The 23,055-nt window shown below is 42.2% G+C and overlaps 2 protein-coding genes across 3 annotated transcripts in view; one reads left to right on the top strand and one right to left on the bottom strand.

Moving 5' to 3' along the window:
• Window positions 1–5,754, bottom strand: part of exd3 (exonuclease 3'-5' domain containing 3) — a 67,878-nt gene extending 62,124 nt beyond the window's left edge. Inside the window, exons 1-2 of one of the 2 annotated variants that reach the window (XM_064977421.1) lie at window positions 5,681–5,754; window positions 2,639–2,713 (exon numbers count right to left, since the gene is read on the bottom strand). In XM_064977421.1, coding sequence (XP_064833493.1) covers window positions 2,639–2,663 — 25 coding nt within the window. In that variant the 5' untranslated portion in view covers window positions 2,664–2,713; window positions 5,681–5,754. Of the gene's footprint in view, window positions 1–2,638; window positions 2,714–5,575; window positions 5,643–5,680 lie in introns of those variants that run through there. The other variant, XM_064977422.1, reaches the window with a different exon arrangement.
• Window positions 5,755–6,882: 1,128 nt separating this feature from the next.
• On the top strand, window positions 6,883–22,746 carry LOC135548132 (hsp90 co-chaperone Cdc37-like 1). Its single transcript, XM_064977420.1, has 8 exons — window positions 6,883–7,161; window positions 8,387–8,665; window positions 14,750–14,840; window positions 14,961–15,076; window positions 15,473–15,595; window positions 18,055–18,231; window positions 18,342–18,413; window positions 21,239–22,746. Exons 1-8 carry the CDS (start codon window positions 7,054–7,056, stop codon window positions 21,356–21,358), a joined length of 1,086 nt encoding a protein of 361 aa, XP_064833492.1. The 5' UTR covers window positions 6,883–7,053; the 3' UTR covers window positions 21,359–22,746.
• The last annotated feature ends 309 nt before the right edge of the window (window positions 22,747–23,055 follow it).

Genomic DNA, 23,055 nt, shown 5'->3' with positions numbered 1-23,055 from the left:
CAACCTGTATGCTCTCGTTGGCTGGCCCTCGCTTCATATTCGTCGCCAAACCCACTGGCTCCAGGTCATCTATATGTCTTTGCTACGTAAAGACCCGCCTTATCTCAGCTCACTGGTCACCATAGCAGCACCCACCCGTAGCACGCGCTCCAGCAGGTATATTTCACTAGTCACCCCCAAAGCCAATTCCTCCTTTGGCCGCGTTTCCTTCCAGTTCTCTGCTGCCAATGACTGGAACGAATTGCAAAAATCACTGAAGCTGGAGACTCATGTCTCCCTCACTAACTTTAAGCACCTGCTGTCAGAGCAGCTCACAGATCACTGCACCTGTACATAGCCCATCTGTAAATAGCCCATCCAAATACCTCATCCCCATATTGTTATTGTTCTTTTTTGCTCCTTTGCACCCCAGTCTCTCCAGTGTCTAATTGTTAAATTGTAATACCTTCGCCACTACAGCCTATTTATTGCCTTTACAGCCTATTAATCTTACCTCATTCACACACACACTGTATATATACACTTTTCTATTGTGTTATTAACTGTACATTTGTTTATTCCATGTGTAACTGCGTGTTGTTGTCTGTGTCGCACTGCTTTGCTTTATCTTGGTCAGGTCACAGTTGTAAATGATTACTTGTTCTCAACTGGCCTACTTGGTTAAAGGTGAAATAAAATAAAAAAATGTACATTCAATAGTTTGGAGAAAAACAGATGTCATTGAAACTGAAACAGTGCAACTTGAATGGAGGCAGCAAACAATGTACCACACCAGCTGTGATTTACAACTTGATAGCAATATTTTTTGGACTACCAAGAAACGTATTGGTGAATTATATGAATATTCTGACAACAACGCGTTATTGTACGTCATGGAATGTTTATTCAAATAGAACCCATTTAAAGAAACGTTTTATTTAACTAGGCATGTCAGTTAGGATCCAACCCTTTTTTTTCAATTTTAGCCTTAAATTACAAACCCAATCTAACTGTCTGTAGCTCAGGGCCTGAACCAAGGATATGCATTTTCTCGATACCATTTGAAAGGAAATACTTTGAAGTTCGTGGAAATGTGAAATTAATATAGGAGAATATAACACATTAGATGTGGTAAAAGATAATACAAAGCAAAAAACATGCGTATTTCTTATTTTATTTTTGTACCATCATCTTTGAAATACAAGAGAAAGGCCATAATGTATTATTCCAGCCAAGGCGCAATTTAGATTTTGGCCACTTGATGACAGCAGTGTATGTGCAATGTTTTAGACTGATCCAATGAACCATTGCATGTCTGTTCAAAATGTTGTATCAAGACCGCCCAAAGTGCCGAATTGGTTTATTAATACATTTTCAAGTTCTTAACTGTGCACTCTCCTCAAACAATAGCATGGTATTATTTCACTATAATAGCTACTGTAACTTGGACAATGCAGTTAGATTAACAAGAATTTAAGCTTTCTGCCCACATCAGATATGTCTATGTCCTGGGAAATGTTACAACCTCATGCTAGTCACATTAGTCTACATTAGCTTAACCGTCCCGTGGGGAAGGACACTGATGTGAATGCGGTGATCAGGCCTACCACCGCTGTGTCATCAGCAAACTGATGTACGTACGGTCACTGTGGGGACGACTGCAAACGAGTTACAACGTTGTCAGTTCCCCTTTAAGAATAACTGGATTATCATTCACTCAAAAGGAGTGGGATAGGATAGTACTAACAGCAGTTGTTTAGGGTTACTGACCGAGTTTTGGAGCAGTTCTGCTTTGCTTTTGGTTTGATTTAAAGCCATAACACCCTCTGAGAACTGAGAGGACAGGGCACATATTTTGAAGGGCTGAGGTTTAAAAAGGCCTTGTAACAAAAGGGGAGGTGTAGACTGGGTATGTTCCTAAGCATTCCCAAAAGCTCTTGCCTCGCTCTCCCCCCTCCTCTCCTTCCCAGGCCTAGTGTTCCTGTTCCCCTCCCCCCACTGCTGTATGTTTGTCTCGGATTTCCCCAGGAAAGGGCAACGCGGTGGTCACGGTGTACAAAATCCAGCCTTCCTGACGGACAGCCTGGGAAAGCAGACCAAAGGGCTTCTCTCTCTCTTTCTTTCTTTCTCTCCCTACCCACACTTTAACTCTCAGGTCTTCATGGATCAGAGCTGGTTCATGCCTACACAGCAGAGACACTTTCCAGACTCACCAAAGCAAAGCACAACACAATGCATGGCGGAAGAACACAGCACACTTCATAGAAATCGTATACATCTTTCTTCCTCTCCGTTGCTATTCTCTCTACTTTAGCAGTTATCCCCCAACCTAATTCCACAGAGAGAAAAAAAGAGGGGGGGCTCAGGAATGTGGAACATGTCGCTTCTCAATTGTCTGGGTGAGCTGCTGAGTGACAGGTAAGCAGGGACTCAGAGCTGTATATGGAGGAGCACTCCACTTGGGAGAGAGTTTGTTTGTTTGTTTGTGTTTGTGTGTGTGTGGTGTTCAACTTGTATACCTTTACACCTGCCGGGACTATCCTTCCTGTCATTCCGACAGAGGCAAAACCATACCAGAACATGTGTATTTAAGCTTGGTGTCTGGCCTGATGCGTGTGTGTAGGCCCCAGACAAGTGTTTGTTTGGCTTAACTACTGACCCAATTGTTGCGTCGCCTGGCTCATTCCTCTCCAGTGGGTTGTGCTGCGTCGTAAGTCTGAAAGGTCTCACGTTCCTAGGGGGGAGGAGGGGAGACAATGTGAGGGAGGGGGAGATACATACTGGTAGTTGAGTTCAGCAAGACAGGAATGCCTGTTCTGGTATACAAACAAACATCAGGGTGAATGGGGACACACCCTGACTGGCATTGCAGGTCTGATTAGCAGCACCTGATTGGTGGGAATTCACAATATAATGTGTAAACACTTCCTGACTGGGAAAATGTAATTAGTTATTGACTAATGTTCAGTTATGCATCCCAAACTCAAACCATAATTTCATCCACATTAGACATTTAGAGTTATTTTCTTTCAGTTTCTGATCAAATAATTTTCACATTTCTTTTTGTTATATTCATTTAAATAACATAGTTGCTACTAGAGGTGGACCGATTATGATTTTTCAACACCGATACCGATTATTGGAGGACCAAAAAAGCAGATATCGATTAATTGGCCAATTGTTTTATTTGTTTTATTTGTAATAATGACAATTACAACAATACTGAATTAACACTTATTTTAACTTAATATAAAACATCAATAAAATCAATTTAGACTCAAATAAATAATGAAACATGTTCAATTTGGTTTAAATAATGCAAAAACAAAGCGTTGGAGAAGAAAGTAATATGTGCCATGTAAAAATGTGTGCCATGTAAAATATGTGCCATGTAAAAAAGCTAACGTTTAAGTTCCTTGCTCAGAACATGAGAACATATGAAGGTTGGTGGTTCCTTTTAACATGAGACTTCAATATTCCAAGGTAAGAGGTTTAAGGTTGTAGTTAATATAGTATTTATAGGACTATTTCTCTCTATACCATTTGTATTTCATATACCTTTGACTATTGGATGTTCTTATAGGCACTATAGTACTGCCAGTGTAACAGTATAGCTTCCGTCCCCCTCCTCGCCACTACCTGGGCTCGAACGAGGAACACATCGACAACAGCCACACTCGAAGCATAGTTACCCATCGCTCACAAAAGCTGCGGCCCTTGCAACTAGGGCTTGGAATTAACAGGGACCTCACGATACAATATTATCACAATACTTAGGTTACCGATATATGTATTGCGATTCTCTATGTATTGCGATTCCATACTGCGATTCCATGTTCAAACATATTGCTCACCACATGTCTGCTGCAGAGGGACAAGAGAGAGCCATGACAAAATTAGTTTGATCAGTCATGGAAATAAAAGTGATTAAAAAAAAATAGGGAACCAATTTGTTTTCAAGATGGAGGACAAGCTATTAAGACAAAAAATACTGAGTTTTGGTGCATGTACAGCTGACTGGCACAAAAATAATATTGTGATTTTGTTTCAAATAATATCCCGGTGTGTGTCTATCGATTTCTTCCTCTATCACTATATAAAAAATAAAATAACTAGAATTAACTTGAAAAACCCCTTATCTTACATCAGGGGTATTCAATTGGGGGTCCAAGATACTACAAGGGGTCCATACATTTTGTCATGAATATCTCTAGCAACAACAGAATAAACTAACTTTATTTCTCAACTCCTAATTTTGAGCAAATTACACTCACTGGAGTATCTGACATAGGCTTTGAAAAAGCACCCACGAATAGGCTACCAGTCAACAGGCTACCAGTCAATAGGCTACCAGTCAACAGGCTACAGTCAACAGGCTACCAGTCAACAGGCAGTCAACAGGCTACCAATAGGCTACCAGTCAATAGGCTACCAGTCCAGCTCAACAGGCTACCAATCAATAGGCTACCAGTCAATAGGCTACCAGTCAACAGGTCAACAACCGGTCAACAGGCGGTCAACAGGCAGTCAACAGGCTACCAGTCAATAGGCTACCAGTCAATAGACTACCAGTCAACAGGCTACCGGTCAATAGACTACCGGTCAATAGACTACCAGTCAACAGGCTACCGGTCAATAGGCTACCAGTCCGGCAAGTGGTGCTGGCTGCTGGTCTGCTTTCTTGACTTAATAGTATTCATTTTTGCCAACCTTTGTTTACCAGCTAAACAGTTACTATTAGCAAAAATGTGTTAGCCTATTAGCTAGAAAGGTAACTCCTATGTTAGAGTTTACATTTCCTTTTCCAATTATAATGTGGGAGGTCAATTTAAAAATAAAAATAAAATATACCAAATCTATTAATTTTCAAATGTTGATTACTTCTCCTTGCTATTATCATTCACCTGATGATAAGACAAGACATTTGGAGAAAAACATTTTTTGCTAACGTGTGATGAGGGTCCCTGGGACGCCATTTTGCCTGAGATGGGGTCCATGGGCAGCAAAAGGTTGAAGACCCATGTTCTACATATTTCAGAATTTCACTTGAACAAGTTATGAACCAGAGCTGAAGCGTCCCTGCGCGCGCACACCCTGTGGGAACAGCAGACCACGAAAGCGCTTTGCAGCCAGCTGGCTGTGAGACATGCTTTTGAGGCTGAGGATGTTATTTTAGGTCTGACGTCTGGACTGTTTCTCTCCTCGTGGTATGTTATTGGCTCTCACAACTGACTCGTACAGCAGCAGCGGACTCTGATGCAGGGCGCTCTACTGTACTCTCCTGCCACCTATTGGCCACTATCGAACAGTACAGCATGATGGGAAGCCCTCTGTTCGACGGCTCATACTAGATGAGGAAATATACACAACATGTACCCAAAGAGAATCTTCTCTGTTGTAACATCCTGTTATGTTCACTAATTTGACAACTACACCATAGTGGTGCGAGATGTGACAAATTATGCATGGTGGGTTGTTACTAGTAGCTAGCTAACCCATGTCCAACTAGCTAGCTGGTCCACCCAGCTGGCCACAAATTAGCAAGGCAGCTTGCTAGCATTTTAAAGCATTTATCTCACGTGTAAACGTTACCTACCTATCAATTCTATGTCAATGTGATGTGACATGGGTTGAATGTTAACCGAATTAACCACAATACATGCGATCTTACAATGTTTTGAAGGTTAAAAAATAGACTTACGTTATAACTTGCCTCTAGCTAGCACTAGCAAGGAAATTAAATTGAAATGATAGAGGTTTTGCCCGGAAGGATTCAGAACGGACACCACCAAGTTCCCGTTCCTGTCTATGTCTCGCGAGGTTTAGAAAATAACAGAATAGAATATAATGTAATGTTTTTATTTATTTAACCTTCATTCAACCAGGTAGGCAAGTTCAGAACAAGTTCTCATTTACAATTGCGACCTGGCCAAGATAAAGCAAAGTAGTTCGACACATAAAACAACACAGAGTTACACATGGAGTAAAACAAACATACAGTCAATCATACAATAGAAAAATAAGTCTATATACAATGTGAGCAAATGAGGTGAGATAAGGGAGGTAAAGGCAAAAAAAAGGCCATAGTGGCGAAGTAAATACAATATAGCAAGTAAAACACTGGAATTGTAGATTTGCAGTGGAAGAATGTGCAAAGTAGAGATAGAAATAATGGGGTGCAAAGGAGCAAAATAAATAAATACAGTAGGGGGAGAGGTAGTTGTTTGGGCTAAATTATAGATGTACAGGTGCAGTAATCTGTGAGCTGCTCTGACAGCTGGTGCTTAAAGCTAGTGAGGGAGATAAGTGTTTCCAGTTTCAGAGATTTTTGTAGTTTGTTCCAGTCATTGGCAGCAGAGAACAGGAAGGAGAGGCGGCCAAAGGAAGACCTGGTTTTGGGGATGACCAGAGAGATATACCTGCTGGAGCGCGTGCTACCGGTGGGTGCTGCTATGGTGACCAGCGAGCTGAGATAAGAAAGGACTTTACCTAGCAGAGACTTGTAGATGACCTGGAGCCAGTGGGTTTGGCGACACGAGTATGTAGCGAGGGCCAGCCAATGAGAGCGTACAGGTCGCAGTGGTGGGTAGTGTATGGGGCTTTGGTGACAAAACGGATGGCACTGTGATAGTATAGTGATGGAAATGGCTACCTGGTAGTTTTTATCATGATATAATTTTATACTTACATAGATATTTGAAAACAGGTAAACGTTTCATCCCGTTAATAAAATAATCTCACGGCGATTTCATTTATTTTTAAGTACAGAAATGCTCGGCTATTTCTGTCCTGAAACGTGCTCTATATTAAAACACGTATAGTAAAATTGGTCATCAATATAAATAATAAATAAAATGCCAAAACATATTTGCCACGTGATCAAAGTTCCACACCACGTGGTACTTGAATAAAAGCATGGAGGCTGCTGTGTATTTGTGCTCTGATCCAAATATCACTTTTGCTAGTGCTGTGCCTTTCTTTGGAAGAACTTAGGCGATATCGATATTTTCCCAATTGATAGATTCGGCCTCGGTGTTTTGGGCGGGTCGAGACGGAGCAGCAGCAGTAGCAGCGATGGAGTGGTTCGGGACTGGAAACTCCCCAATGTTTCCCGAAGAGGAAGAGGGTTACAGTGCCTCTGCCTCTTCTGTGCCAAGTAGCTTTCACAGCTCATCACTGCAGGTATTGTGAGGCTAAATGCCAATGCACATTTACCAATTAATTCTTTACTTTATTGTTAGCCAGCTTGGTAGCTACGTCAGTCATGGAGGAAATAAAGGCAAGCCAACCCACCACCTCCCCTGTTATTAGCTAGTTATTTAGCCTGCCGCTAGCTATTCGATAAACCCTTACGTGATGTTAAATCAGTGATAATAATAGTTACAGTCAGTATGTAATTAGTTAGCTAGCTAACAAGTCAAGTACATTACATAATGTCAACAAGGGAAACGAGTCTGAGCAATTGAGTCCGACTCATTCATTTGTAACTTTCTACTTAACGAACGACGTTTAATGACTGAACATACATTAACGTTACAGTAGCTAGTTATTTAGCTAGTAGCCAGCCAATTAAACTCAATACGATTTAGCTAGCTTGTCAGGTTATTTTCATGACATTGTCTCATTGCCAGGTTTGACATCAGCGAGTCTAAGCCAGTCGTCCTTAACCCAGACAAGTGAGTGTCACTGACTAATTTACAGTGGTCTACAGGTATTACACAGCAAATTGGTGAATATGGCACTAGCTAGCTACACCAAATTGGTTTCTCTACACCAAATTTGTTTCTCAGTAATACTTGCTGTAATTCTGCTTTAGCCAGTCAAGCAGTAACAGCTAGCTACTGACATAGCTTTCCCAGCTACTGTGGATAACATAAGCATCCATATCTAGTGTGTGCTGTCATCTCTATTCCCTGATAGTTATATCCATTAATGCGGTATTGAGTTGACAGCTGAAGCTTGTGGGTGGTGGTCATGTTATTATTAGCTCGCAACCTCTGGTTTTACATGTCCATGTATAACTATTGCACACAGTTCGCCATAACAGATTACAGCAATGCATCATCATCAGGAGGAGGAGAATGAGAGGCTTTAGGAATACTGGCCATGATTATTGTAGATGTAATATTCTGCTGTAGAATGTAATGTCAACAATATTTTCAGATATCAATCATAAGTTACTGTCTTCTCTGTGACCATGGTGGTGTAGAGAACCGGGTCTCTGTGTCAGAGATGGCAGCAGAATAAAATATAAAGATACTTTAATATCAGTTGTTTATAACCTCTTCTCCCCTCTGCTCTGTGACCCCTTGGTGCTGCTGCCGCCAAAACCAGCTACAGTGTGTGAGGGTCTCCTTACAAAGATATTCGGATATCAGTTCATAATAAGCTAATTATCTTCTTCCAGGAGGATGCCAGTGCAGAGTCCATGGTGTCCCTGTGCCAGAGGCAGCAGCAGTGTGTGAAGGCCTCCGTTTCCAGCTGGCAGTTAGTGGAGGCTCAGGACCAGCTGTGTGGGATGGAGCTGCACGGCTCCGAGAGCGTCGAGCAGGAGCGCGCCCGCGCTGTCGCCGGCCAATCGGAGCTCTCGCAGACAGAACATGAGTGGCGCCGGAAGGAGAGCATGCTGGGAGGGAGCAGGAGCCCCGTGCTCAGCACTGACAGCAGCCGGGACATGTTCGACAAGGTAACTAAGGTTGTGTCTATACTTGACACTTACATTTGACTTCTGCTATCAGAATCGAAGATCGCATTGAAAGACCGCTCTAGACACCAAGTCGCTTTGTGGTCTGATAGTGTTCAGATCTGGCTGACCACTTCAAGAGGTGGTTAGGAATGCATTGTGTGTGTGTCCAGACTGAGGAGAACCCCCCCCCCCCCCCAAGCAGGCTACCGAAAGCACATACAATGGGCGACGTTATCAGCACTCCTCCCATCAGCATTTGTACAATGTATACTAACATTTGAATATAGCCAGGGAAAAAGGAATCCGGACATGGTAGACAAATTTTAAATGTAGGTGTAGATGCAGGAAGGGTTTGGAATTCATGATCAGAATACTAAAGCTGCATGAACTGTCAAGTCTGGACACAGCCTTAGACAATGTAACGTTATGACTATAACTACTGTTCCTCGAAGGAGGGAAAACAAGGTACAGCATACTATGGGGAGTTGCACACTTGCGTGTTCTGTTGCAGGATCGACAATTCACACCTGACAAGGCCAATGAAATCCACGCCTCGGGGGAAGCCCCGCCTACCACAAGTGATGGGTGTGAGGCTTGGTTTCATTCTTTCAATTTAAAACCTCTCTTCAGAGCCCCGGAAGGAAGGGCACAGGGCCATATAGGTGTTGTGCCTCATTTCCCTCCTTTAGGGAACAGTAGTTATAGTCATAACATTACGCTCCCTTTGTCAGTCAACTTCGGTACAACATGCTATGGGAATATAAACAATGAGCTCCAAAGTTATTCGGACAGTGACAATTTGGCTGTTTGGGCTCTGTACTCCAGTGCTTTGGATGTTAAATGATACAAGGACTATAAGGTTCAAGTGCAGACTTTTTAAGATTTAATTTGAGAGTATTTTCATCCATATCGGGTGAACGGTTTAGAAATTACAGCACTTTTTGTACATAGTCCCCCCATTTTAGGGGACCAAAAGTATTGGGGCAAATTCACTTGTGTATTAAATAAGTCTGCGTGATATGGCCAAAATATATATATTTTTTCTTTTACAGTATTTAATGTTTTTGAATAATACAGGTGAAATCTTTTGCTTTATGAGTAGTGTGTGACCCTAAGATGGCAACGCATACAGTGGCTAGCGAAAGTATTCACCCCCCGTTAACATTTTTCTATTTTATTGCCTTACAACCTGGAATTAAAATGGATTTTGGGGGGGTTTGTATCATTTGATTTACACAACATGCCTACCACTTTGAAGATCCAAAATATTTTTTATTGTGAAACAAACAAGAAATAAGACAACTAAACAGAACTTGAGCATGCATAACTATTCACTCCCCCCAAAGTCAATACTTTGAAGAGCTACCTTTTGCAGCAATTACAGCTGCAAGTCTCTTGGTGTGTCTCTATAAGCTTGGCACATCAAGCAACTGGGATTTTGGCCCATTCTTCAAGGCAAAACTGCTCCAGCTCCATCAAGGTGGATGGGTTCCGCTGGTGTACAGCAATCTTTAAGTCATATCACAGATTCTCAATTGGATTGAGGTCTGGGCTTTGAGTAGGCCAATCCAAGACATTTAAATGTTTCCCCTTAATTAAACCACTCGTGTTGCTTTAGCAGTATGCTTCGGTTCATTGTTGGTTAAATAAATGCGAAATAAAAATTGTCCTGCTGGAAGGTGAACCTCTGTTCCAGTTTAAAATCTCTGGAAGACTAAAACATGTTTCCTTCAAGAATTACCCTGTATTTAGTGCCATCCATCATTCCTTCAATTCTGACCAGTTTCCCAATTTTATTTGTCACATACACATGGTTAGCAGATGTTAATGTGAGTGTAGCGAAATGCTTGTGCTTCTAGTTCCAACAATAACAGTAATAACCAATGAGTAACTTAACAATTCCACAACAACTACCTTATACACACAGTGTAAAGGAATGAAAGAATGTGTACATAAAAATATATGAATGAGTGATGGTATCGAGTACAGTATATACATATGAGATGAGTAATGTAGGCTGTAAACGTTATATGAAGTGGCATTGTTTAAAGTGGCTAGTGATATGTTTTTTACATCAATTTTTACATTATTAAAGTGGCTGGAGTTGAGTCAGTAGATTGGCAGCAGCCACTCAATGTTAGTGGTTGCTGTTTAACAATCTGATGGCCTTGAGATAGAAGCTGTTTTTCAGTCTCTCGGTCCCTGCTTTGATGCACCTGTACTGACTTTGCCTTCTGGATGATAGCGTGGTGAACAGGCAGTGGCTCAGGTGGTGGTTGACCTTGATGATTTTTGGCCTTCCTGTGACATCGGGTGGTGTAGGTGTCCTGGAGGGCAGGTATTTTGCCCCCGGTGATGCGTTGGGCAGACCTCACTACCCTCTGGGGAGCCTTATGGTTGTGGGCGGAGCAGTTGCCATACCAGACGGTGATACAGCCCGATAAAATGCTCTCGATTGTGCATCTGTAAAATGTGTGTGCTTTTGGGGACAAGCCAAATTTCTTCAGCCTCCTGAGGTTGAAGAGGCGCTGCTGCACCTTCTTCATCACGCTGTCTGTGTGGGTGGACCATTTTCAGTTTGTCCGTGATGTGTATGCCAAGGATCTTAAAACTTACTACCTTCTCCACTTCTGTCCCGTCGATGTGGATAGGGGGGTGCTCCCTCTGCTGTTTCCTGAAGTCCACGATCATCTCCTTTGTTTTGTTGACGTTGCGTGTGAGGTTATTTTCCTGACACCACGCTCCGAGGGCCCTCACCTCCTCCCTGTAGGCTGTCTCATCGTTGTTGGTAATCAAGCCTGCCACTGTAGTGTCATCTGCAAACTTGATGATTGAGTTGGAGGCGTGCATGGCCAAGCAGTCGTGAGTGATCAGGGAGTACAGGAGAGGGCTCAGAACGCACCCTTGTGGGGCCCCAGTGTTGAGGATCAGCGGGATGGAGATGTTGTTACCTACCCTCACCACCTGGGGGCGGCCCGTCAGGAAGTCCAGTACCCAGTTGCACAGGGTGGGGTCAAGACCCAGGGTTTCGAGTTTGATGCAGAGTTTGGCGGGTACTATGGTGTTAAATGCTGAGCTGTAGTTGATGAACAGCATTCTCACATAGGTTTTCCTCTTGTCCAGATGGGTTAGGGCAGTGTGGTTGCGATTGTGTCGTCTGGACCTGTTAGGGCGGTAAGCTAATTGGAGTGGGTCTAGGGTGTCAGGTAGGGTGGAGGTGATATGGTCCTTGACTAGTCTCTCAAAGCACTTAATGACACCTGATGTGAGTGCTACGGGGCGGTAGTCGTTTAGCTCAGTTACCTTAGCTTTCTTGGGAACAGGAACAATGGCGGCCCTCTTGAAGCATGTGGGAACAGCAGGCTGGGATAAGGATTGATTGAATATGTCTGTAAACACACCAGCCAGCTGGTCTGCGCATGCTCTGAGGACGCGGCTGGGGATGCCGTCTGGGCCTGCAGCCTTGTGAGGGTTAACACGTTAAAATGTTTTGCCCACATCGGCTGCAGTGAAGGAGAGTCCTCAGGTTTTGGTCTACCACAAAGGGACAGTTTAGTTGGTGCAACGTAACATGCTGACCAGACCGGACACGTCGCATGCGCGAGCGTTGCTCAATACATTTAGAAATCTATGTTATTCAATTATTGCACCTACACTGCTCGCGCAAGCCAACGACCGTCTGCTATGCCAAGGGCTAAAATAGAAATCAGTTCTATTTCTGACGCAGATCGTGCTGCAAGTCCTGCCTCTCCCATCTCCTCATTGGTTTATAGAAGCAGGTACTCACGTGCCATCTCCTCAGTGGTTTCCATACATGTTTAATGCTTTTCGACCTGTCCCCAAATGAATGTCATTGGTTCAGAGTTTGTTTTGATATTTTAACCTGTGTGTCGTGATCGCGTTTGGTGTAGTGGGACAAAATACATTTATGCACGATAGCACACGATGGGGCACATGCGCAGCTGGTTTGGGTTCCATGTAAGACGTTCACACCAAGGTGAAGAATGGCATAAGTGAAGGAAGGAATCCGATTCTCATGCTTATCAACTATGGAAGGCGGAGCTTCCAGCGAGGCATGGATTTCATTGTCAGGTGTGATTTGTAGATTCTTCAACCGAAGTTGCAAGATTGCAACCCTTCCCCCCCCATAGTATGTTTTACCGAAGTTGCAAGAGTGCAACCCCCCCCCCCCCCATAGTATGTTTTACCGACGTTGACAGACTGAAAGGGAACCTACAGACACACGTTGGGGGAATCTCAATTGCATTTCCTTTATTCCTTGCGTTATTCGCCGCCTCCTCAAACTCCATTGGATGAGAAAGTCCATGATCCCTCCCCTCAGAACTTCTGATCAAATGTGTTTTAAGAAGGCGAAGAGGAAGGATGTGAGGAATCATGGACACGCAGTTATTTTCTCGTTGAAAAAAAAAAAAAAAAAGGTAAACCAAGTTAGATTTCTCTAAGCTACCGACCTGATCAGTACACTTCTGATCTTTCTCCAGACAGTAAGGGGGCCTTGATCTCCTTGATGCCTTGTGTACGCCCTTCTCACTTCATCAAAACACATTGAATGAGAAGGTCAGAGGAGAAAGCAAGGAATGAATCAAGTATGTGTAGCTGCAGCCCAATATGCCAACCGGAATGTGGGTGTGTCGAAAGGAGTGGGTGTGTGTATAGCGACTCGGCTAATTGGGCAGATTTGTTGCCACTCAAGACCGTTTTTTTGCGTGGCTAGTTGTGCTGCACTAGGAGTCGATAAGACAGCTACCTGTGCACTGCTGTTGTCTCGACGTGCCTGCCGACTTGAAATGCTTCCTACTGTCGCCGGCGGTAGCTAACGTGGCCGTTCATTTTCTCACACGGTTTTATTTCAAGTACTAAAGTAGCCTACACAAGAAATAACTAATATTGATAGCCATCTAGATGTCACCTTGATATGTAGACTACATACATATTACTCAATGGGTAGGTGTTACGCACGCCTCTATGAAGAGGGAACGCAACACCCTGCTACAACTCAACTCTCCGTGAAGTGAAAAAGGTATGGACTGTAGGTGCGAGTAAGGATGACAACAGACAGAATGTGGTACCGTTTACAAGGTAATATGGGGAAAAGGGGCTGGACGGAACCAAAGCAAAGAAAGTAAATCTCAAAGCCCCCCCCCTTACCTGCCTAACCAATACTTACCTAATTCAGCACCACCTGGTGCCCTAACCAAAATACAGGGGGTGGTCCGCCCAGGTCTTACCTATTGTGCCTAGACAGTGAATATACTACGGGTATATGTATGCCCGCGGGCCTCTTGCCTGAGCACTCCCTAACAAATAATTTCTCAAACTAAGAAACAAAGGACATCAAATAAGCTCTATCTGAGCAACAAACTCACTGAACATACCAACTGCTACCAACAACTAACAGTAAATTATCCACAGCCATCAGCAATGATTCTCTATCACATTCAATCTCTCTGCAATGACCTCCCAGCAAAAAAAACCCCTCCTGAACAGAACACTGGCTTTTATATAGCTTCAGAATGAATGTGTAACTGGAGACAGCTGTGTCTTGACGAGGGGGCGGGGTCAGCTCTCCAATTAGCCATGGAGTCGACCAATCAGCTGCTTGAGTGATTTCAGGAAGCCATTTCCTGAAATAAACACATGCAAATACACAAACTACAACACAAACTGGGGAACGTAACAGTAGGGCATGAATGGTGACACAGTGCCCTTCACTCCCGCTTGACCAAGCACTATTGTCTGGCAACTGCGTGCGAAGTAACTACGTGGTAGCCAATATTAGGGTGACCGTCACAGTAAGCACACGCATACAACTCATGAAGAAACAGTACACCACCATCAATACTTTTAGTCAGTTTTACACATTTTCAGTTATTAAACTAACAATGAAATACAACTGACTTTTTCTTAAAAACAAAGTCCAAACTATCGCAGAGTGCTTTTGACCCACTCCTTTTCACACACCCTTTCGTTTCGACACACCCGTTCGTCCATACTCCGGTCGCAATATTGGAATGCTGCTACCCTCTTCTCAGTGGACTGTGCTTCTCTTTCCTTCTCCTATAGAGTATTATTAATAGTAAAAACGTTGAATTGGAGGTTCACGACAAGAGCAAAACCTTTGTTCAGAAGTATGAAAAAGAATTGAGACATTTTGGTGAGTGAAATGTTTAATCTACTATTTATCATGGCGATGCAGCAGGTGTGGCATTGTGGGATGGTATTGGTCCGTTGTCTCTTGTGATTGGTCCGATGTGTCTCCATTGTGATTGGTCAGGCATGTTGCGGCGGTGGGATGACAGCCAGCGCTTCCTGTCTGACCTGCATCACCTTATCTGCGAGGAGACGGCCAACTACCTGATCCTCTGGTGCTTTAGACTTCAGGCCGAAGAGGTCAGAAAAACATCACACTGTCCTGTGAATTTATTTGCTGCTAGTATTTGATACAATAGATTTTTAGATTTCTAAACGCCAATATCAGCCGGCCATATGTTTCCTGTTCAGGGTTGATGTGTAAAACTATTTTTACTGACCGACAGATCTAACTATTGTTAAAAGGCCAGACTTATCCTTCAGCATCTTTTCTAACAAACTACATTTCTGAATGAGTTAATTTTATACTTATGACTATGGGTCACTTATGTTAGAGGTTCTATCCTGTTCCCTTTCTCCTGACAGATATTTGTTCAGGTTTACAAACATTGACTTTATAGTATAACCTACAGACTTGATTTTTGTTATACGGATGAATTCACATTTTTTCCCCCACTTTGATCTGTTCAACCACAGAAAGAGGCGTTGATGGAGCAGGTAGCTCACCAGGCTGTTGCTATGCAGTTTATCCTGGAGATGGCCAGCACCTCTCAGCAGGATCCCAGAGGCTGCTTCCGTCACTTCTTCCACAAAGCCAAAGTAAGCATCTAGCTATTCTGGTCTGTCTGCTGACGGGTCACGGTTAAGTCATTATACCACATCAGGCACCCTAAGAATGGGGTGAAACGGCTCCCTATTCCCTATATAATAGCGCACTACTTTTGACAAGGGGGTCACGTAGGGCTTTGGTCAAACATAATGCACTATAAAGTGAATAGGGTGCTATTTGAGGCATCCTAAGACTAGCAAAGGCTCTATCTAACCATCCCCGTCTGTCTGCTGAGTCACTGTCAAGTCATTATATTATAAGTAATATAAGGCAAATTGTTCACCCACCATATAACCAGTGGTTATTGATAAGCTAGGTTGAGGATTGATCAAATGTTTTAATGTGGGATTTAATGATCAAACTTGTCAATGTTTTGACTGTTTTTATGTTATTATTTAATGTCATGTAACTAACTGTCATTCACTAAAAATAGTTTGCTGAAGGAAGATGTACTGTACAGTGATGTAATGTGGTCAAATGACCACTAGAGAGAGACAGGAGTCACAACAGACTCCTACAACATCACAATGATATACAGTTACATGCTTTCATGCCAAAACACTATTGCTTTCATGCCAAAACAGTGTAAGAATTTCCAGATGATTACCAGTGTTTTATATATTGATATGATTTTAAGAGGCTGCATGGTTTAATTCCAAAATATTTGTTGCTTTTCTCAGCCGTAATCATGCATCTACAACTGCGTAACTCTTAATGTTTAGAGGACACTTTTATTTTCTTATAAGAGGCCTCCCGAGTGGTGCAGCGGTGTAAGGCTCTGCATCGCAGTGCTTGAGGCGTCACTACAGACCCGGGTTCGATCCCAGACTGTCACAACAGGCAGGGACTGGGAGTCCCATAGGGTGATGCACAGTTGGTCCGGGTTATGAGAGGGTTTGGCTGGGGGTGGACGCTAACGTCCCATCTGACCAACATCCAGTGAAAGTGCAGGTCGCCAAATTCAAACAACAAATTTCATAATTAAAATTTCTCAAACATGCATGTATTATACACCATTTTAAAGATGAACTTGTTGTTAATCCCACCACAGTGTCCGATTTCAAAAAGGCTTTACAAGGTCAGTACCTAGTCACAAAAAAACACAGCCATTTTTCCAGCCAAAGAGAGGAGTCACAAAAAGCAAAAATGGAGAGAAAATGAATGACTAACCATCAGATGGCACTCATAGGACTTCATGTTACACAATACATGTATGTTTTGTTCGATAAAGTTCATATTTATATCCAAAAATCTCTTGTTTACATTGGCGCATTATGTTTTGCCTCCAGAACATCCGGTGAAAGTGCAGAAAGCTACGTCAATTTACAGAAATACTCATCATAAATGTTGATGAAAATACAACTGTTATGCATGGAATTAAAGATATACTTCTCCTTAATGCAACCGCTGTGTCAGATTTCAAAAAAGCTTTACGGAAAAAGTACAGCACTCAGAGACCAAAACAAGCAATACAGATACCCGCCATGTTATGGAGTCAACAAAAGTTGGAAATAGCATTATAAATGTTCACTTACCTTTGATGATCTTCATCAGAATGCACTCCCAGGAATCCCAGTTCCACAATAAATGTCCAAATACCTCGTTTTATTTTTGCGCATTTAGTACAGTAATCCAAATGCGCAGGCACTAGGTCCAGACAAAGTCAAAAAAGTTATATTACAGTTCGTAGAAACATGTCAAACGATGTATATAATCAATCTTTAGGATGTTTTTATCATAAATCTTCAATAACGTTTCAACTGGAGAATTCCTTTGTCTTTAGAAATGAAAGGGAACGGATCTAACTCTCATGGGCGAGCACCTGACTGAGCACATGGCCTTCTGGCAGACCCATGACTCAATCAGCTCTCATTCTCTCCTACTTCACAGTAGAAGCCTGAAACAAGGTGGAAACCTTAGGAAGTGCAATATGACCCCACAGACACTGTATATCGGATAGGCTAAGACTTTAAAACCTACAAACCTCAGATTTCCCACATTCTGATTGGATTTGTTTCTCAGGTTTTTGCCTGCCATATTAGTTCTGTTATACTCAGACATCATTCAAAAAAATTTAGAAACTTCAGAGTGTTTTCTATCTAAATCTAATAATATGCATATCCTAGCATCTGGGCCTGAGTAGTAGGCAGTTTACTCTGGGCACTCTTTTCATCCGGATGTGAAAATACTGCCCCCTACCCCAAAGAAGTTAAGAACCGCAGTTTGGCGGGTCATGTTTCGGAAGACGCATGACTCGACCTTCGCCTCTCCTGAGCCCATTGGGGAGTTGCAGTGATGAGACAAGACAGCAATTGGATATCACCAAATTGGGGAGAAAAAGGAATCATAATAAATTTTTAAAAATGTATTTTACCCCAAGTTCCTCTTGTCAACCTGAGGATGATCAAGTAAGTCTTTAATTCCATTGTCATATTTTTCCCTGTGTAAGGCTGGACAAGAGGGGTACTTAAACGTCTTCCATGCTGAGCTAGAAGCCTTTAAGCAGAGAGTAAAAGAGTACACCGTCAAGTTCAAAGGAGAGACACTCTCCAACGACACACCGCTCCAGAGCAGTACAGCACGCTGTCATCTGGATCCCAAAGAGGTTCTAGAATCTTTACCCCCAGTGAGTATTCTAAATGACATATTTGAATTTGACATGCACCTGTATGGTAACAATTTAATATAGTAATTTCAATGTTTTGTTCTGATTATATTTATTCTGTTCTGAAACAGGAACTGAAGGCAGGGTTCCAGCTGCAAGACATGCAGATTCTCCAGAATGTTCTCAGCACCATGAATCCACAGGTAATGGCTACAGTTCTGTTTTCTTTGTGTCTGACTCTGTAGTCAGTCTACTTACTGTACATGGGAAATAGATCTGTTTATTCAGCCACACCATTTGTTGATAACTATTAATTACTCCTATGCCAATTGATACCACATGTACAAGGTATAACCTCTGGAAGCGTAAAAAATGTCAGCTATACTGTGAGATGAGGGGCCTTATTTCTTATATAAACATTGATTGAGTTAAAAGATGGAAATATCCAAAGAGCTCAAGTTAATGTTCAAGTTTCAAGCCGTGCTCTAAATTAAGTCCGTGTGTTTCTCTAGAACAGAATTCCTTCCTCGAGCGAGAGAAATAAACAAACAGGAAGAGGGTGAAAGAATATCACCCCCAACTGGCCCCTGAAACCTGACTCCATGTCGAATCCTAAAAGAGAGAGTGAAACAAGGAAATGAAACATGTCCTCCTCCACAAATAACACTTAGTTAGCAGTTGGGGCCTGGTTGGAACTCTAGATGTGGGCTGATGGATGCAGAAAAGAAACTCCTGTTGCATAAGCATTATAATCAGCTGAGCAGTAGGCTGGGTTAATCCCTTTGTGTCACAAAATGGCACCCTATTCCCTATATATTGTACTGCTCTTGCCCAGGACTCATTCAAAAGTAGTGCTTTATAAAGGGAATAGAGTGCCGTTTGGTACACATCCCATGTAAATCCATTCAGAGCAGCTCAGGCAGGTCAACTTTCCTAACCTCTCCCCCACCGTCTCACTAAGCACTAGGCCTATTTTAGAGTCCCAGATCAATTCAGCCTCTTGGATCATAAAAAATACAACTATATGGACAGGGAGTGAGGAGCTGATCCTAGATGAAAAGGTCTTAGGAATCCGGTTACCTTTTTAGTCTTAACATCATCCTAAAACTGAACCTGTTTTAAGACACTTCCCAGACAAACTCTGAGCCACAAGTAAAATCAAGTCATAAAAGTTTATCACAGCTGGTAATCACGACAGTTTGCGGTTCCGCAAAGGAAAGATAGTGATGACCCTCATTTACATTGTTACAAATGATGCAGAATAACCAGTTGCGATGAGCCATCGCCAGCTGTGAACTCTATTCAGACGCGCAATGTGAAGGTGCATCAAATGTTGCAATGTTGAAGTGTTTGATATAACTGTCGCCTGACGAGATCACTTTGCCTACTGTTAACTATTGCCTAATATCTTGGCATGCATAACCTTTCTTTAACCAATTCTGATGGTTGTTAAAAGTAGAATTGACCATATTACTGTTATATCAACACACTGGTCACTCTCGTTTTACAACTCTAAATCGCATTGGCACAGTAGGCATGAAGTCCATTGCGTACAACGTTTTGAAAGATCTATCATTTTCATCTAACACAATCAAAGTAAACATAAGCCCTAGATGCTGTCAATTGCCCAAATTATAAGCGTGCCCAATGTAGGCTTTTTCATTTAATTGCAATGTGATGTTGCACTCCAAAGGGATAACTTGAAATAACATGTAGGTAATTAAATAATCTAATCTAAAATGTTTGATTTATTACCCTAGTGGTTATAAGGTATTTATGCATGTCATGTCAAATCATTGTCAAAAGCACAAGAGATTATTAATGGATTGATCCTATCAAAATGTTATCAACTCCAAGGCAGTTGCATGTGGCGCAGGAAACACTGACTCGTTGCAATTTTCTATTATCAAGACACCTGCTGGCAACTCTTACCCCTTTACACTCCAATGGAAGATTCAGTCACTGATAAATGCATACATTGGAATGCAGTGACTGTACAGTAACATGCTATGCATGACGTTAGCACTTTGGCTCTCTGCCTCACAGCACTAGGCTTTTGACTGACAGCCGTTCGGAACTTGAGCACCGCACGCTACATTAAGTTGCCCCCATCTCTCCCACTAATTGGGCAACTTTAGCAAATGTTTTTGTTGTCTTAGTGAGGGGAAATGCTGTAAATTTAGAGGGCTGTGAATTTTGAAATATGAGACGATGATAAATACTGCTCTAATGTCAATAGAAGCAAGCCAAATACCCATGATTCCTAATGTGCACTTCACATTTCATATCATAAAACTCCGGCCATATACAGTGTCAACATGTATAATCACCGTTTGATGTACAGTTACAAGATGGCATGGCGTCATACCCTGGGTTGTTCTGAACAGAATGAGCCCATGTTTCTTTGTCTAATTTTTTCCATTATCTCCAAACTGTTCCCTTTTAATTGCTACCATGGTTATGCATATGCTTTTCATATTTCTTCTATAAGAAACCTTTCAATTTAGCCCTATCCATATAGGCCAATTCCTACAAGTGTAAAGGGTTAACTGATTACGACAGCTTGTGAGGTCTCCTAAATATCTGTAGACAAGGTGAAACTCTTATGACTAAAAATGTTTCATGCATAGCTTTTATTTTTACCCTTAAGAGTAGGAGTAAAATATCTCCTCAGAACTTACGGCCAATTATCTACTCTGAGGCACTTTGTGGATACGGGCCCAGCACTCCTATTCTGAGAGTGTTGTTGAATACTGGTCCTGATGAATGCTGATGAAATGGGGAATTATCAGTGTTAGTATCAAGATGCCCCACAGAGTAGGTGGATTATCGTCCCAAACTACACAACTTCCCAGGGGAAATGGTGTTTGGAACAGGCAACCTTAGAACTAACCCATAAAGATGCATTAATCATATCATATACGGGTGTCTGTTTCTTCTTTAGATTACTCCGTTATGGCTTATTGCATTTTAAGTTATTTTGGTTTTCTCTCGTGAGTTGAAGTTGCTGTTTTGGTTGTACCACCAGGTGGCAGAGTACCATGTGAAGCGTTGTCTGGAGTCCGGCTTGTGGACGAACAAAGAAGGGAGACGGTCCAAGGAGGAAGGTAATCCAGAAACAGATGATCTGCGCATGATGGAGACATAACGACTGGTGCACGCTCCCTCCATCTCTCCCATAGGAATTGACACTCAATAGGAAAAGGGCTGAGCTCCCCACAGAGACTTATTTTTGTATGCAGCAGAATCTGCGCCTGAATGTGTCTTGCACTTTATATTTGTTTAAAACAATCTATTTAAAGAAGGCGAGTGGTAGGTATTTTGAGGCACTTACCCTTTCTCATATAGCTAGAGTATCTCTACTCATGTTATCTCGATTGTTTTAGCAGAGTGAACCTTGCTTTGTAAGGAAGTCATCTTTACACATGAATTTACAAGCGCTACTTCAAACTTTTGAGAATGGTTTTTGTTTATATATTTTGGGGTATTCCTGTGACTCTGTTAATCAACCTCATGGGTGTGAAGAAGGGAGATAACAGTCCATCTACAGTAGGCTTCACAAGTAGGAAGTCTAGCGGTTAAGAGCGTTGGGCCAGTAACAGAGAAATTGGCCGCTCTGCCCTTGACCAAAGCAGTTAACCCCCCCGCACCGCTCTGATACAGAGGGGTTGGATTAAGAGCGGAAGACTCATTTCGGTTGAATGAATTGTTGGGCAAATGACTAGGTATCCCCCTTTCCTTCCTTTAGTAGGAGGGGAAAAGCCTGAGCATTACAATCAAACTTGCTCTTGTCGTAAATAAAAGAGCACCATGTTTTGGTTGAAGAAACAAGAGGCCTGGAGTCCTATTTCTGCAGGCTCTAACATTCTGTCCAACACCGCTGAGCCACTAGTGCATGTGGTTAAAACTGTCAGACACGTGCAAACGCTCTGGGCCCATATTCACAAAGCGTGAGTAGGAGTGCTAGTCTAAGGTCTGGTCAACACCTCTAATTCATAATGGTTTAAAAGGTCTGCCCCCGCCCCCATAATGGTTTAAAAAGCTAAACTGATCTCAGATCAGCACTCCTACTCTGACACTGGATGAGGGCCCTGTGCTCTTTCAGCTCCTGTGTGTCCAATTTGTCATTAAGACAATATTTAATGCCGATATACTACCATGGTAGTATAATGACGACTTCACTATGCAAAGCAATGAGTTTGCTGTTATTACTTTTGTTACTGCTGGTCACTCATCCTCAACCAACACTCATAAAATGTCTTGCTCTGTCCATCACAGAAGAATAAGCTTCTCAACATATCAATGTATGGCTGCTAAACTCAACTGCTCACATAATTGATTGTGAAACTGGAAACAACCTGTAGAACTTACCTTGGCTGCCATAACGTGAAAACATCCTGTACTAGTCTGTGCTCTGTTTGAAATAGAACTGCTTTAAAACAACTGTGCAGGGTAAATGGCTATAATACATTAGGTCTACCTGAACACATTTTAAACGTTCTGCAAAAGTCTAATGAAATAAATGAATTCAAATCTGTTGTTGCTTTTCACTTTTTTAAAACTTTTTTATGATCAGCCTCTTCCAGATAATGAGACTCGATAATAACTTATTACAGAACAAGTATATTATAAGGTACTGTAATACATTTATGGATATTTAAAAGTCATTTATCTCTGATTATCAAAGAGCTAATCTCGGAGTAACCCAGAACTAAAGTCTGCTTGATTAAATTCTGGGTCCATGAGATGCTAGAACGAGGAGCTCCATCCCCTCTCTGCAACTTATGGGCTGAATGACTGCCTTTCCAAAGTTTGAAAACAAAATGGTCCAAATAACCAGTGATG

This window comes from Oncorhynchus masou, chromosome 11, assembly GCF_036934945.1.
Source record: "Oncorhynchus masou masou isolate Uvic2021 chromosome 11, UVic_Omas_1.1, whole genome shotgun sequence".
Lineage (NCBI taxonomy): Eukaryota > Metazoa > Chordata > Actinopteri > Salmoniformes > Salmonidae > Oncorhynchus > Oncorhynchus masou.
The sequence above is the reverse complement of the archived record's forward strand: the minus strand, read 5'-3'. Positions and strand labels throughout refer to the sequence as shown.